A 14,975-nucleotide genomic window follows, 5' to 3' on the forward strand; every position below is an offset into this window, starting at 1 on the left:
TCAGACAAATGATAAACAGCTGCCCTAAACACCCATGAGTGAAATAATCACTTCTGTGAACATTCACACTGAAACTGTGTAAATCTAAAGCCTTCAGATCATACCGTCAAAAGTAGCCACGTTTGAACCCACCCCGCTCTCCCGTTTAACCGGAATCTTCCTGTCGGTGAGGACGTGGCGTGGCGGAAACCCGGTAGAGAAGAGCACAAAGACAGCCTGCACGCGCAAACTCAGTGACACCACGGCGGCTCCGTTCCTCCACGTGGACCCTGTCATGACCAAAACACTCCGGTCTCCGTGGCAGGCAAGGGAGCGCGCGTGCCGCCGCCGTTGCGCAGTGCAGACTGCGAGGCGCGAGCTGAGCTGGGCGGTACGGGGCGGTGCTGCTCGTCAGATATGAACCTGTAAACATAAACCTGCAGAATTAAAGCTTTTCTGGCCACACGTCAACTATGCAGACAGGTAGGCTCTGAAAACAGAGGTGAGGGACACAGCCTGTGTTTATCCAGGTGTGGTTTTTAGACCTCAGTGAGGATTTCAGCGTGCATGCTACTTCTGTTTGAATAAATATTTCATGTTACATCTTCATACATTTGCTGTAAACGAGGCTACAGCTGTACGCTAAAACTAGCCAGATTTAGTTGTCTTTTCTTTTGTTTAAGTGCAGAATTTGAATTAAACATGAGTTTGTCAGTCATATTCAGCTTTTAGCATCCACGCGAGCTTTATATAATGCAGTTAAACGCTGACTGTGTCTTTGTTAGGCTCCGTGTTAGCTTAGCTTCTGCTTCTGCTTGTCAAGAGGAAGCTGCAGCAGTCTAGCTGGTTGGTTATTATACGTGACATAATGAGCAATAAGTATCCTACCGTTCATGTGTTAAACCAATAATTTAATCAACAAAAGACAGTGTTCCTGCTTCACATTTGACATTGGGGACACGTGGGCACATCCATCCACCATAGCGGGTTGGTTTTGCTTTCATAGTATTTTATTGGTCCTAAAATCAGCTGATACAAGCTAACAATAGGTAACTCACATTATCAATAATTAACTCACATGTTACTAAGTCTCTTTCTTGTTGTGATATTTGGGCTGATGCGTTTTTGTTGGTAGTCTATCACTGGCTTTAGGTCATACCGGTATATTCAGTGAGGTGATAATATGTCTATGTGTGCGCTTAGGTGTGTTCATGGAATCTCACCTGGGCAGGCTGCTCCCATGTGTCCTGTACGTGTTCCTGCTCATACACCTGTGCTTGGCAGCACCAGGGTTAACTGGGGCACAAGGGTGAGCCCACTTCCAATTACCTACAAGTTTATATTCTGATTTTGCTGAATGGTTACTTGTCATTTCCATTTGTAATCATCATTACTCAGCGATTAATTCATTGAGAAATACCTTTATCTTAACTTTAAATAGAAAAAGCTGAAGATTTACATTTATATATTATTTTGTAAAAGATTTTGTAATGTGGCAGCACAGAACTGCAGAAATGACAATAAAACACAGCTTGGTAATTGAAACATTTCTCCAATAATGAGGATACTAAGGGAAGCCAACACTTTTAAAACTTTGTACATCGCATGTTTAAATGACACATAACCTATTTTTTTAATAAATGTTTTCCAGATTTTAGTACCAAAACATTGCAGACATATTCGTGGTTCTACACCACACACTATTTGAACAAAACAGTAATTCAGTGATTATTTGTCACCATGTGTGGGGTCTCTCACATTGGAAAAATCAGTAGGAATCTTTATGCATGTGGCAGGCTTTAGTCAGCATGCAGGAGTCTGTTTGCATCTTTCAAAGATTAAAACAAGTGATAACTCACTATTGTTGTTTTTTGGTTGCTGTTGTATCAAAACAGGTATTGTTACCATTTGATTTTTACCATTTTTACTAAGTTAAATTCTAGTATTCTGACAACCCTAGAGAGTACGGTTTTAAAAAGAGACAATATGTCTGAGGTTGTTCCTTTAATATTATGGATGTACTGTATTGGATTTTTAGCATTTTTATGCTGATATTTATTGATTCATCTTAGCGGACACCCTATTGATACTGATATTTAGATGTACTTCAGATCTAAAACTTAAGTGCTCAGTAAAAACACACTTTAAAGCATAAATGTGCAGTGTGTATAAATGGCAATATTAGTGACATCTAGCAGTCAGATTTCAGACTGGGATGCTCATTTCTTGTGGTATCTGTGGCAGCTAGTGGAATTTAAAAAAAAAATGTGTGTCTGTTTTTTGGTCTATTCTGTGGCAATATTCAAGTTCCAGAAATCCAAAATAGTGGAGTCCATGGAGGGGGCCCTTTCTCTGTATGATTATAAGGCTTATTTTTAGTTGATAAAAATGTATGTTTTTAATACTCAGGTGATTTAACACAAATTTAGATTTCATTTTTACAAAGTTGCACTTAATGATACCAGGCACAATTATGTAAGCTGAAAGAGGTGTGTCAATCCTTTCTAAATCTCCACAAACTTTTTAGTTCATACTGCTGACATTTACTGGTGATACTTGTAAATATTAGCAGAAATTTTCAATACCAGTCATTCAGTTTCAATGCTGATATCTGATTATACCAATATCATGCTGAGAATACCATGCATCCGTATTACATAAAGATATTTCTATGTTTTAGAAATAAAAGAAATATCCAACTTGAATGTTTAATTCCACAGGGAGGAATCAATAAATGCCCGTGCCTCAGCTGCAGAGATAGCCAATCCTTTTGGCTCAGGAGAGGAGGACCGCAGGTAAGTGATATATTGACAAATTGTCTGCTGTTACACATCCAAATGATTTTAAGCTACAAATTAACTTTTAGCTGCTTTCTTGAAAATACATTGGCCCTTTTGTCTTTTCTCCTTAAGTATTCTATCATTTAGTGTTTTAATTGTAACTGGATATTCTTATTTTGCCTCTAAAAATGATTAAATTTTCAACACATAGAATGGCTGTATTATTTTTACCAAAATACCATTTGGCTTCCTATGAAATACAAGTCAAATACACAAAACAGTATGCAAAATCAATGTAAATATGTTCTGATGAACTACTTAGTGGCTGGCTGCTCACTCTGTGAACTTTGCCTGCTGTGTTGTGCTAATGATGTGTTCTGCACTTTATACTGATAAGATTACTTGAGCCACAACACAGTTTCATGATGTAATAAGAGCATATGTTCCTGTTTATATTTACACATACTGATAGGTAGTAGAATAACCTTGTAGGTAAATATGTGGCAGCAGCAACATTTTGTTGAATGATAATATTGATGGACGATTGCACTGCTCTACCCTGTGATAGTGTAGCCTCAAGTCTCTCAGTGTAATACTGCAGATGTTTGTCTGCTGTGTAGAACAGAAGATAGATCTAAATCTTCTAAAACTATTTAACAGAAAAAGTGCTGTCTAGTGGAAACAGAGTGTTTCCTCCTGTATAAAAGAAAAGCTGGAGGGGAGGGGGGATGACGTTGCTCAGTGCTCTGTGCATTCAGTCTCCACTCACAGAGAGAGAGAGGGAGAGATAGAGAGGAGAAAATGTAGCTATATAAATTTAAGTCACCAGCATCAATAAATTACTTATAAATAAGGGCTGGTACCAGCTTGCATAACATAGCTTTTATACAAAACCTTAAGTAAAATTTGTCATTCTTTTGAGTTTTTATGTTTTATTTATCTCCCCTGTGCTCCATTTAGAGTTTGATTTATTAGGGAAATATTATGAAAAAGCAGTGTTACTTCTTCTGTTATTATTATTATTATTCTAATAGAACTCACAGAAGACTACTCTCACAGTGTGTTGTGTTCAATGTAAAGAAATTACTTACAGCATTCAACATTAAAAACAGTTATAGAACTGGTAGGTGATCGTCTAAAAAAAAAAGTAAATTTTTTGCTATTCTGAGAATAAAAAGATTTAGTCCAACAAGCAGCTTTCAAAAAAAAAACATGCAGTTGTATCTATCATGGGTCAAAAAATGCTTAATTTGTCTAATTTTAAAGCTAAAGTGGTACCGAATGAAGAGCTGTTTGGGAGCTGAAAGAGCCGGCTCTTCTTGCTTAAGTGAGCCAAATGATTGAGATCTCTGAAAAGAGCCATAATTCCATCACTAGTCTCCTGACTGGCCTTGGCATTAATTTTAAATGAAGCTCAACCATTAACAATCTAAGGCAGTTGTAGCCTTCACAAAAGTAGCGCATATGCACAACGCAATTTTTTGCTCTGATTGGTCCATCATGAATGTGACGGACAGAATGTTCCTCCAGTCCAATCCCGTGTTCCATGGGAGCTTTCCTAGATAAATGTGAAATATATTCATGCAATGGATATGAGTCGATCCTTCAGTTTTCAACCCACAGACATAAGGAACAGCACAATTGCACACACCCCTAAAAAATCACTCTGCCAGACATCTCAGATAGTTGCGTTCAGCCATATACTCGGTTTTACTGGTTGGTTTGTTACTAGTATTATATAAAAGTTTAACATTCTGCTATTATAATGATATTCTTTGCATCTGCATTATAGAAATGATAACACCCTAGCTAAGCTAAGGTATTAAACAAAAACGTGCAAAACCACAGTGGGTTAGATGAATTCAGATGAGGTGACAGTGTCTCTTATGGGGCTTTTCCACTACGGAGTTTGGCCAAGCCAAACTCAAAGTAGGGCCAAAGCAGGCCAGCCCCACCTTCAAGCGCGCCGCCCTGACGTCGAAGCGCTTCACGGGGTCTGATTTGCTGGGGGGATTTCCCCCTCTGCTACTGATAACCCCTGTAACTTTTCTGTTACAGCGGTGTCAGCAGTCACTGTATGACTTAAATATTTATGACAGAAGACCAAAAATTGACATTTTTGTGCTCATACTATGGTCAGATGGTTGTGCACGGCTTCTCACACTTATGAGTGAAATCAGGAAGGACCAAGCGCAGGAATACACCTTTTTCTGCACCTACTAATGACCAAAGTTTGGCCCTGTCCCCTTCTTTTAGGCAATACTAGACTTAAAAAGATAAAATGCTGGAGATGTTCGTAACATTTCGCCCATGACGGAGTCTGTCTTTAATTCATTAACTGGCACTAGTAAAGCATGTCATTCTCTCTGCCCAATCCAAAAATTTGATTGCGTTCATTTTCTGCTGACCCACAAATCAATAATGAGGAGACTGTTCTTTAACTTACATGCAGGAATATCCTGTCATTTTGATGATAAGCCTGAATTACTGTTTGTTTACTGACCGCAGATAGAGAGAGAGAGGTAGAGACGGGGAGAGAGAGGGAAGGAGAAAGGGTAAAAAGAGCAGCTTGCAGCACTGTCGGTCCACAGTTTGATTTTTCCTTTAAAACATTGTAAAGTCATTCAGATCAGACAGTTTAGAGAGATTGAGGAGGGCTCAAAGCACTTAGTCATTAGCTCTAGATGTGCCCTCAAACGGGTAGTTTGGTTTTGGTGGAAAAGCAAACCCCCTGCTGTGCTGGGCCGCCGTGCCGAGTCAAACCAAGTCAAGCCGAGCCGCGCCATGTAATGGAAAAGTCCCATTAATTTATCAGATAACTTTTTGAGACAGCCAAACACACAGAGTTGAAATCTTCCTGCTGGTAAGTTTTTGTTTCAAGTGTTTTATTTATGTAATGAAGTGATCTCTGTGCTCTGTATACTGCAGGTTACTGCATAGTTTTATCCAGTTCAGTGTGGCGAATGGAAAAGGAGGACTAGAAATCAACACTCATGAACAAGGTAGACAACTCCCCCTGCTGGGGTGTTTTTAAACTATTGCTTAGGTCTTGATTCACATACTGCTGCTGAGTCAGCAGTCATACTGTTTCACACTGAACATCTTCTGCTGCATTTTATACATAATGTTTTGTATTGTGATGTATTTAAATGTTTTTGCCCCTGTTGTTCTTTGTGTCAGAGGTGTTCTATCTGTTTGGTGTTTTTGACTATGACCACAGCGGGTCTCTGGATGGTTTGGAGTTGATGAAGCTTGTGTCAGACTATAACCTCCATCACACACCTGGAGTTAATGCTGCTGAGCAGGTGAGGAGTGTCTGTAGGAGCTGTATCTTTGAGCAAATGTTGTTTAATTGTGTACTTCTACATATCAACACGTTGGCCTGTTTTGACTGGTTAATCTGACTTAAAGTTTGCATGTATATGTGATGTTTTTTGAGTGCAGGTGGTGTCTTTGGTAGATTTTTTACTCCAGTCTCAGGATCTAAACCAAGATGGCCTTCTCAGCCCATTAGAGCTGCTGTCCCACCCACTACCTCACTCACAGGTACTGTATAGTTAGACTTTAAAGAAGGACAGCACAATGAAGCCTCCCCCTGCTGACTGGCTGCAGTATAGGTCATAAAGCCTACCTCCTACCTTTTAATGGAACTTGTAGGCTAGTTGTTTTAGGCTTTCTTAGTTGTTTCTTTTATAAAATGTTTATTGTCCATTATGAATGTCAGGTAAGTATTCTCCTCCATGTACACCAATCACACAAAAGATCACATTAAAAACTGGTACACTATCTTTTCCTCAGTAATCTGCTGATTTGTATAATTTAAGTGTGTACCACTTATTTTTTCCTGTTTACATTGTGGTTGACTGCAGTAACATGAACTGTCTTCTCTCACCTCAGGACTCCATCAACAACAGTGCACCTCAGCAGGAGCAGCATGTGGCAGTGGAGGAGAAGCTGTCAAATCCTGGCTCTGTTCAAGAGACAGAAGGAGCAGCAGAGCAGAGAGAGGAGGCTCTTAAGGAGCCACAGCCTCAAAATGAAGAGTACCTACCGCAGGAAGACAAACCAGAAGGAGAGGAACTCATAAAACTAGAAGATCAACAGCTCGAACAACAAATCCCAGAAGGCCCAGGAGCAGAACAAGGGCAGGGCCACCCTGTCCCTGTTCATCAGGGGCAACCAGAGATATGAAGGCACACTCGCACACATGTAGATAGACTGCTCAGGAGAGAAGTCATCTTAAGACGGACAGTAGATTTGAAATCACTTCTCTCAACTGAGATGTCTTCATCAACATCCTAAAAACAGTCCCTGTTTTGGTTTGAATTAGAGACTACCATCCATGTCATTTTACTATCAAACACTTGAATGAATGATAAATGAAGAATGAAATCTGCTGACAGTATTTCGACACCTTATTGGGAAAATTTTCGACAGCAAAGGATCTTGAGGTTTTAATGAATGAATTTTGATTTAAAAACTGGTATTGATAATAATAATAATACATACACAGACTGACAACCATAGATAAATACAATGGAACGTTTTCATGATTTTGAACACAGGAGGCTTAAACAATTCATCTTCTAAATTTTTTTTATTAATTTCAAAATGTAATGTGAATGATTTGGGATATTTGATTTCATTTCTTTGTATTTATTTATCATTTTGTCATACTTAAAATGATTTTTTAATGTATTTATGTCCTGTGTAGTGACTGTTGTTTCATGTATAAGCTGAGTGGCCTTAACATGTCTCACCACTCCAGGCAAAGGATATCGGAGATGCAACTGGTGTGCTGGGAAATTTGTCTTCCTTGAGAATTTTCTCAACCTGCACAACAGCCTAAATTATATTATAAATAAATCAAGTCATCCAGAATGAAACACACTCTGTATTTTTATGCAGAACTGTCAAATTGTACATTCACATTTTTGCTCCATTCATTCAGTGTTGCACTTTAATATGGACTTTAATGTGCCTCAGTGAGTCCGGGGTACAGAAGAGCATGTAATGAGTATGTTAATGAGCCTACAAACAACAGGCTGTAGGTAACAGACTTAATAGTTCTTCATTATTGAAGACTGGGAGGCTCTATTTAGTGTGTTTCTGTAAACTTGAAGATGTTAAAGTATCAAGTTTATTGTAATTTTTTTGACACTTTCTTATTGTTTATGCATTTTTACAGCTTTGAAAATAAAGTAGTTTCTGAATGCCTTTTCCTCTCACAATGACTTTGATTTCCAATAAACATTTTCAAGGAAATTAAATTAAATTAATTTATCAAATCAACAGACACATAAAAGTGGTGGGAAATGAAGTGGATACACTTCAGTAGTTTTTTTTGTTTGTTTTTTGCAGACTAGCACTTAAAGAAACCTATTTCCATGTTTTAAAATGATGTTGCATATGGGGACAGCAGGCTTATCTTTCTGTAAAACACAAACTATATATATATATATATATATATATATATATATATATATATATACACACACAGTGCTTAACAAATTTATTAGGCCACCTATCATATTTGTCTCAAAGACCATCCAGCATCATGAAGGGCTTTAATGCGGACTCTTTCATTTCAGTGAGCTCTCCACGTTTTACCATTTTGAACAGGAATGAGGAATTTCCCAAATTCCCAAAGATTTCAGAATCAGCTTCATTGGCTAAATATGAAGAATAGAACATTAAAGACCCTGTAAAGTGAAAATAAACCTGTATTAAGGTTTGTAGTATAACAGGTCACTGTCTTATAAACCCCTTAATCAAATTTTGGTCAAAAACATCTCTAAGTTTATGAAATTAAGCTTCAAAATCATGAAAAATGAGGCAGTAATATCTGCTCCAGGATGGCGTGGGCGAAATATGATCCTCTCAGATAAAAAAAATGTTGCGATTTGCATGTTGGTCTTATCAGAATGCACCTGCCTGTTTCTGTGCCAGAGAAGAGACAAAGTTCGTTTTCTGGCTCAGATCTCTGATGTGATGCTTTAAATGATCCATAGACCACTGTGGCTGATAGATTTGGCAAATTTACCTCACAATGAACAAAAAACAGCATTTGACTGTTAACTTTCAATAAAGGTAGTGACATCAGCTAACAACAGACTGTACTGAGATGAACTGCTCTGTGATTTTATGTTGTAGTGTTAAAGGGGCAGGGTTATTCCTTACTGTGGGCTCATGACATCATGAGCCCACATATTTGCCCCGCCCACATGAAACCAGGTCAGGAAGGAGGTGAAAAACTTTCTGACAGTCTAATTCCAGAATTAAGTCACATGTAGATCTCAGTGTTTTCACGTTTACAGCAACCAAATTTCAACATATCTAGTATTAAGACAAAAACTTTGGATTTCACTTTACAGGGTCTTTAAATCCAAAAAAGAAATTTAAAAAATGAAAAAAAAAGTGTTTAAACACTGAGTTACAGTGAATAAGCGAATAACTTGCAGCATCTGAGTACAGTAAATAGATGAAATGAGTAATTGGTATGGTTAGTACACTAGATTAATTACTGCAAATATTCATATGAGGTTAGGCATTTTACCACAGAGAGCCTTGCAGCATTTGAATTTCAGTGAATTACTTACAGTATTTGACCATGATAAATGGGTAGTTATTAGAATGGTAAGTAGATTACTTAGTGCATATACTATAAGAAGTGAAGCATTTTGTCATTTACAAAGGATTTCCTCAAATTCCCATGAAAGTTCTGAAATTTTTTAAAGCACACTGCCCCTCTGTATAAAACAAAAAACAAACAAACAAAAAACAAATAAAACTCTTCAAATATACAAACATATTCTCACAGGTTTTTAAGGACTTCAAAAACTTCAAAGTGAAATCTCCAGCAATTCTAAGCAAATATTTTTAATGGAAATTCTGCACATAAGTAGCCTATCTCTAAAATTCTAATGCAGAATTTATTTCTATGTTGTATGAAAGTCAAAATGTAACAATGTCCTCACAAGTGCAGAAACTACCTGTTTTTTTTCTTTTTTCTTTTTGCTGTTTTTATTTATACAAACAGATTCGACGGTAGAAACAGATGATGTGGACTATTCCTATCACACACAATGAAATTAGATATTTTAATTGTATTATACAATTAATCATTTATGTTATTTTTGCAACGGTATTTATAATTGTTACAGCTATGTCATGAAGTCATTTTCAGACCGCTACAAAGAGACAACTTTGCCGCCCGGCCAGCTCCTTTTAACCGTCCCTGTTGGTTGCTATGCAACGATTTAGGAGTTTAGCAAACATGGCGGTGGACAAGCAAAATGCAGGTTTGTAAGAGCCATTTTCGTGATTTCTCATCATCTTAAATCAAAATAAGGAGTAGCTGGCTTTTAAAATGTCCAGTAAACTTTCATTCGTTGTTACATTTATGGCTCAATGGTTGACAGACCCTGAAATTAGAGCGTAGTTACTAAACTCACCACTTTCTCTCTTTTTTAGACGTTGTTTTGTCAGACATCCACAAAAAGATTAAATCAGCTTTTGAATCGTTCGACTACCAGTTAAACAACACAGTGGATGTCAGGTGAGCTCTAACTCTACAGAAAGAGGAGATGATAGTGGCTGTAATGGTAGACAAACCGGATAGCAGTCATGTAAACATTCATTCCTAAATTAGTATTCAGGTGTTATTCAACACTAATTTCCGATTGTTGTTTTTTAAGGGAGATTGGCACCATCATCTACTCTCTGGGTTGCTTCCCCTCTCAGGCAGACATCAACAACTTTATAGCTGAGGTAGGAACTGTGTTCAAATTAATTTTTTAATCTCTTTAAAAGTAAAACAATCAATTCATTTCATATTAACCAAGCCTTTCCCTCCTTTTTGTAATTATTGCTATGGATTTAAATAGACATGTATGTTCAAGATTCAAGCGCACATATCTGTCAACTATGATTGTAATCTTAAATGCTACAATAATATAAACCTAGCACAAAAAGTAAGGACATTTGTGTTTTGTAGATTATTTCTTTGTTATAACAATGCTTCATGGCAATAGATCATATTTGGAAACCTTTGGAAAGCCTGTTTATTCCCCTTTTAAATGGTGCCACATTTGTAAGGAACATGTATTTGTGGGATGAGCAGCAGAGCTGAGTTTGTGGGTTGTGGCCATGAAAAATGTGCCAAATCTTCTCTGCCAATGCCAAACAAAAAGAATAATAATCTATTAAACACAAACTTCCTTACTTTTTGTGTTTTAGGTGTGTTCATAAATCATTAAAAAATGAATTATATGTGCTTCAAACTAAGCTTTTGTCTATATTTCTGTTGTTTTGTTCTCATATGGATGTTATTTTCTTTTTTGAGCCAGGTTATTTGAAAACACTAGTGTTGCACATTATTTAATTAACATTTTAATACTGTTCCAAGTTACCTGAAACATGCCATCCCAATTTACCAAACCATTTTTGGTCAGCTGGGACACCAAGAAAACATTCTATTCTTTTAAAAATATAGCCTAACCACTTTCAAATCAATGTGTCAGTCAATATATTATTCTTGAACACTATCACATCCTACAAATGGTTGTAAATAAGTTTTATTTTCCCCAAATTATGCATTAAAAATGAACCCGCTTATATCAAAATTAAACTAAGGTTTATATGATTTCTCATACCTCTTACTTTTTGGGGTCAATTTAATATTTGATGCTGGCCAAGCCTACTCATGTAGTATCACAAAAAAAATCCCAAGGAAGGTCTTAGCATTAATTGTGTCGACATGTGCTTTCAGGGCAATAAATAACATGCTGCTTTTTTAAAAACGTCTCTATTGACCTGTTCCAGTATACCAGAGATCACCCTACTGTTAAATAAGGACAAAAATTGAGTAGTTTAGAGATTTTATCAACTCTCAGCACTGAACAGCATGTAGTTAACTTAAACAGACAGTGCTCAGCACTGAATTAGGTTGACAACGTGAGATAATTTGATGTATTCTTAACTAATGGTGTTTGTATAGAAAAGAAGGCTGTCAAGGTGGATATTTAATTTTAACTATTCAAAAAATCTGTATTATGGGTGCAATACTGATAATCGTTTCCTTTTTCCGTAAAACATTTTGAATCCATAATGGTCACAAAAATCCCATATTGGTCTGGTTCTATACATGAAGATTTGACGTACAGTATGTTCCACCTTATTTCATTTTCCAAATACCACCTTTCCTGTGGTGCTAGTGGAGCATTAAACTGGCATTATTGGACTTTACCTGACAATAAAATCAAGAAAGGAGGATGTTATTTACATTATTACATATATTATTGTAGCTAATTCCTGACATCTTATAATTATGCACGGCTTTTCACTTGTTTAAATATAAAAAGAAACTCAGAAGGTTTGTCATTTCTAACCAGGTTGAAGACGAACAATCAGGATTTGTTCACTTGGAAAGGTTCCTTCCTGCCATGACCAAAGTTCTAATGGAGAACAAGTAAGACATTGCTGTCATCTAAAGTTTTAGCACTTTGTCCTATGCCTCTCCTGCTATTTTAAATGTTTAGTTGAATGACTGGAAATGCAAATTTGGGGGTTTAGATTAGACTATGTCATGATGCAAATAGGTGCTCCTGCTGAAGTGAAGGTTTACAACACTTATTTCAACTAGATGTTACTGAGGTGGAACTTAAACGAACTGTCACTGGGCAAAGTTTGTCACATTGCTTTTAGTTTGATGAATGTGAGGTTTTCTGCAGGGTACAGAACAGGTGTTGGCATGCACTGTTATTTCATCATTAATCTCTCAGTGATAGTTTTTATAAATCTTACATGTTCTTTTCTGCGTTTAAATCAGGGGTGTCCAAACTGTGGTCAGGGGTCCAAACGTGGCTCGTGGTCCAATTTTGATTGGCTCACAGCAAAGTCTAGAAATAAAATAAAATATGGCCCACGTTTGAACATGAAGCTTGTGCTTGACTGTATTGTACTTCATAGTTTCAGCACAAGGCGTTGCTACCATGCTAATTCTGTAAACAAACATCTTAACAAGAAGAATTTATTGATGTTTTTTTTTTTTTTGTTACTCAATTGAGACAACACTGTACATGGTAACATACAACAAAAAAAAAATAACAATAATAGCAGTATGTTTTCTCCCAACTCCTTGATGGGCAGCATCAAGGAGTTTTTAGACATCAACAATGAATCAAGGAAAAAGTGGGATCACTAATCGCCATTCATTAGGCTTCACAACAACTATTTACCAAGTACCAAGTGCTGGATCATTCCCAAAGAGCTGGGCAAAGAAATCCCAGAAGTAGAGCAGGACAGTGCGAGCTAACTATAGTTGGGAAACTCATTCAACCACTGGGGACAGCAGTGGAGAATAGTCTGGCTGAGACTCAATCTACTACTGGGGACAACAGTAGAGCTAGGCAATTCTCTACTGTTGTCCCCAGTAGTAGATTGAGTCTCAGCCAGACTATTCTCCAATGCTGCCTTATCTAAACTGCTCTTGCCTGGTCATGCTCTGCTGCTCTCTCTGCAACTGCTCAGGCAACCCTCCTCCTCCCCAGCTCCTCTTTTCATTCTGCTTATGACTTTATCAGTATCATACAGTTGTGATTGATGTCTGCTCTGCTCTGGAGTTTTTGCTGCTTCTCTCCCTGCCTTAGGCTGTCCTTATCATGTGCTGATCCTGCTTAATGCTTTCCATGTAGGCTTATGGAAGGGCAGGGGGATCCCAGAACAGCCAAGCATAAACAAGTTCTCATTAATAACTGCTAATAAATAAATATTTCAATCAAATCATGGATGTTTCTTGACAAAGTGGCCCTGACTGAAGTAGCCATTTAGGCATACTCGATCACTAAGCATATCCTAACCTATATTATATAAGTTTTACAAACTTTGATATACCTCGCCATGTGGATATTAAAGTGGCCCCAGCATCCTTATACATTTCTTTGTTTGGCCCTCAGTGGAAAAAGTTTGGACACCCCTGGTTTAAACCTACCAAACAGGCTGTAAAAATGATATGTAGCGTTAATTAGTAGTTCCTCTTAGTGTTGGCTTATCAGCTTCACTTACCATTAGACCAAATATTGTGATTAGAAGAGAATATTATACATTGACATAAAAAATAGGTCACTGATGGAAAGAGCATTAATAGCCTTTGCGTCTTGTGTTTGTGTGTTTTGTAAGGTTCCCTCCCATCCCTAAGGACCTTGTGCTTCAGGCCTTTGAGGTGAGAGCAGCTGCCTTCCCACATTCTCTGCAGTGTTTTTGTTTAGAAGCTGTATACACATTAGCCAGATAGATAAATCTGCGACTACACCTTCTAAATTATCTGAATTAAAAATGAGGTGAGTCTGTCATATTTTAGTCTCTGTTTCCAGGTACTGGACAAACAAAAGAAGGGATACCTGGATGCCGAGGAGCTGACAAAGTACCTGACACAGGAAGGTAAAGGTTACTTTTTGAGAAACAGAATTAAGAACAGTTTTGTGTTAAATGGTTTTTAACCACAGCTGGGGCTTCCTTTAAATCAGGCGAGGTCTTCAATCAGAACGAGATGGATGAAATGCTGTTTGCTTTTGCAGACCCCGAGAAGAACATCATCAATTACAAAGACTTAATCGATCAGCTGACCTTTGATACAGATTAGAAAATGTTTTCTTGTGTTTATCTGTGTGCCAGCATCCTGAGAAATATTTCAAACACGAAGCCGGTGTTTGCTTTGGATTTTAGGGTTTAAGGTCAGCAGCTCGGTCTGGGACTAAAGCACATTTCAGATATTTTATTCCCAAAGTTTTTTAACTCAGTCTAAATCCTTAAATCCTGACAAAATGCATCAATGTATGATCACAATGTATAAATGATTGAATACAATATACAACAGATTTTTGCTTCCATGTTATCTATCTTCTCTATTTTCCATATTTGAAGCAGCAGATATGTTCCAACATGTTTACACATTTAGTACATGTACAGCTGAACCTTTTTTTGAGTGATGCAATCTGAAGTCAGACATCACCTTTTGGTTGTATTCTTTTTAAGTATCTATAATTTAAACGTTGTGATTTATTGTGTGGAGGGAGTCTCTTTCTCCTCAAAAAAAAAAAAAAAACAGTGTAAGACAGTCTGAAGTTACTAAAATATGCCTGAGTACATGAGACAGATATAATGTTGGACTTAAAGAAAGGCAGCCTGCTGCTGCTCCAACCACTGCCTGAAACTAAA

The 14,975-nt window shown here is 37.3% G+C and overlaps 2 protein-coding genes across 2 annotated transcripts; both read left to right on the forward strand.

Moving 5' to 3' along the window:
- The first annotated feature begins 254 nt into the window (after positions 1-254).
- On the forward strand, positions 255-7,976 carry cgref1 (cell growth regulator with EF-hand domain 1). The gene is made up of 7 exons (XM_041788410.1): positions 255-462; positions 1,183-1,288; positions 2,700-2,774; positions 5,688-5,761; positions 5,940-6,064; positions 6,204-6,305; positions 6,657-7,976. The coding sequence occupies exons 1-7, from the start codon at positions 453-455 to the stop codon at positions 6,948-6,950; spliced, it is 786 nt and encodes a 261-aa protein (XP_041644344.1). The 5' UTR covers positions 255-452; the 3' UTR covers positions 6,951-7,976.
- A 2,059-nt stretch (positions 7,977-10,035) lies between these two features.
- efcab2 (EF-hand calcium binding domain 2) lies at positions 10,036-14,569 on the forward strand. Its single transcript, XM_041777756.1, has 7 exons — positions 10,036-10,060; positions 10,233-10,317; positions 10,457-10,529; positions 12,152-12,228; positions 13,938-13,980; positions 14,132-14,198; positions 14,285-14,569. The coding sequence occupies exons 1-7, from the start codon at positions 10,036-10,038 to the stop codon at positions 14,398-14,400; spliced, it is 486 nt and encodes a 161-aa protein (XP_041633690.1). The 3' UTR covers positions 14,401-14,569.
- The last annotated feature ends 406 nt before the right edge of the window (positions 14,570-14,975 follow it).

This window comes from Cheilinus undulatus, linkage group 1 (genome assembly GCF_018320785.1).
Source record: "Cheilinus undulatus linkage group 1, ASM1832078v1, whole genome shotgun sequence".
NCBI lineage: Eukaryota > Metazoa > Chordata > Actinopteri > Labriformes > Labridae > Cheilinus > Cheilinus undulatus.

Excerpts from the sequence above, each read along its gene's own strand:
- cgref1 (XM_041788410.1), top strand. Across the intron at positions 2,775-5,687 it reads TCAGGAGAGGAGGACCGCAG|GTTACTGCATAGTTTTATCC; the intron begins GTAAGTGATATA and ends TGTATACTGCAG. Across the intron at positions 6,065-6,203 it reads GAGTTAATGCTGCTGAGCAG|GTGGTGTCTTTGGTAGATTT; the intron begins GTGAGGAGTGTC and ends TTTTGAGTGCAG.
- efcab2 (XM_041777756.1), top strand. The coding sequence starts at position 10,036 with ATGGCGGTGGACAAGCAAAATGCAG. Across the intron at positions 12,229-13,937 it reads AAAGTTCTAATGGAGAACAA|GTTCCCTCCCATCCCTAAGG; the intron begins GTAAGACATTGC and ends GTGTTTTGTAAG. Across the intron at positions 13,981-14,131 it reads TTGTGCTTCAGGCCTTTGAG|GTACTGGACAAACAAAAGAA; the intron begins GTGAGAGCAGCT and ends CTCTGTTTCCAG.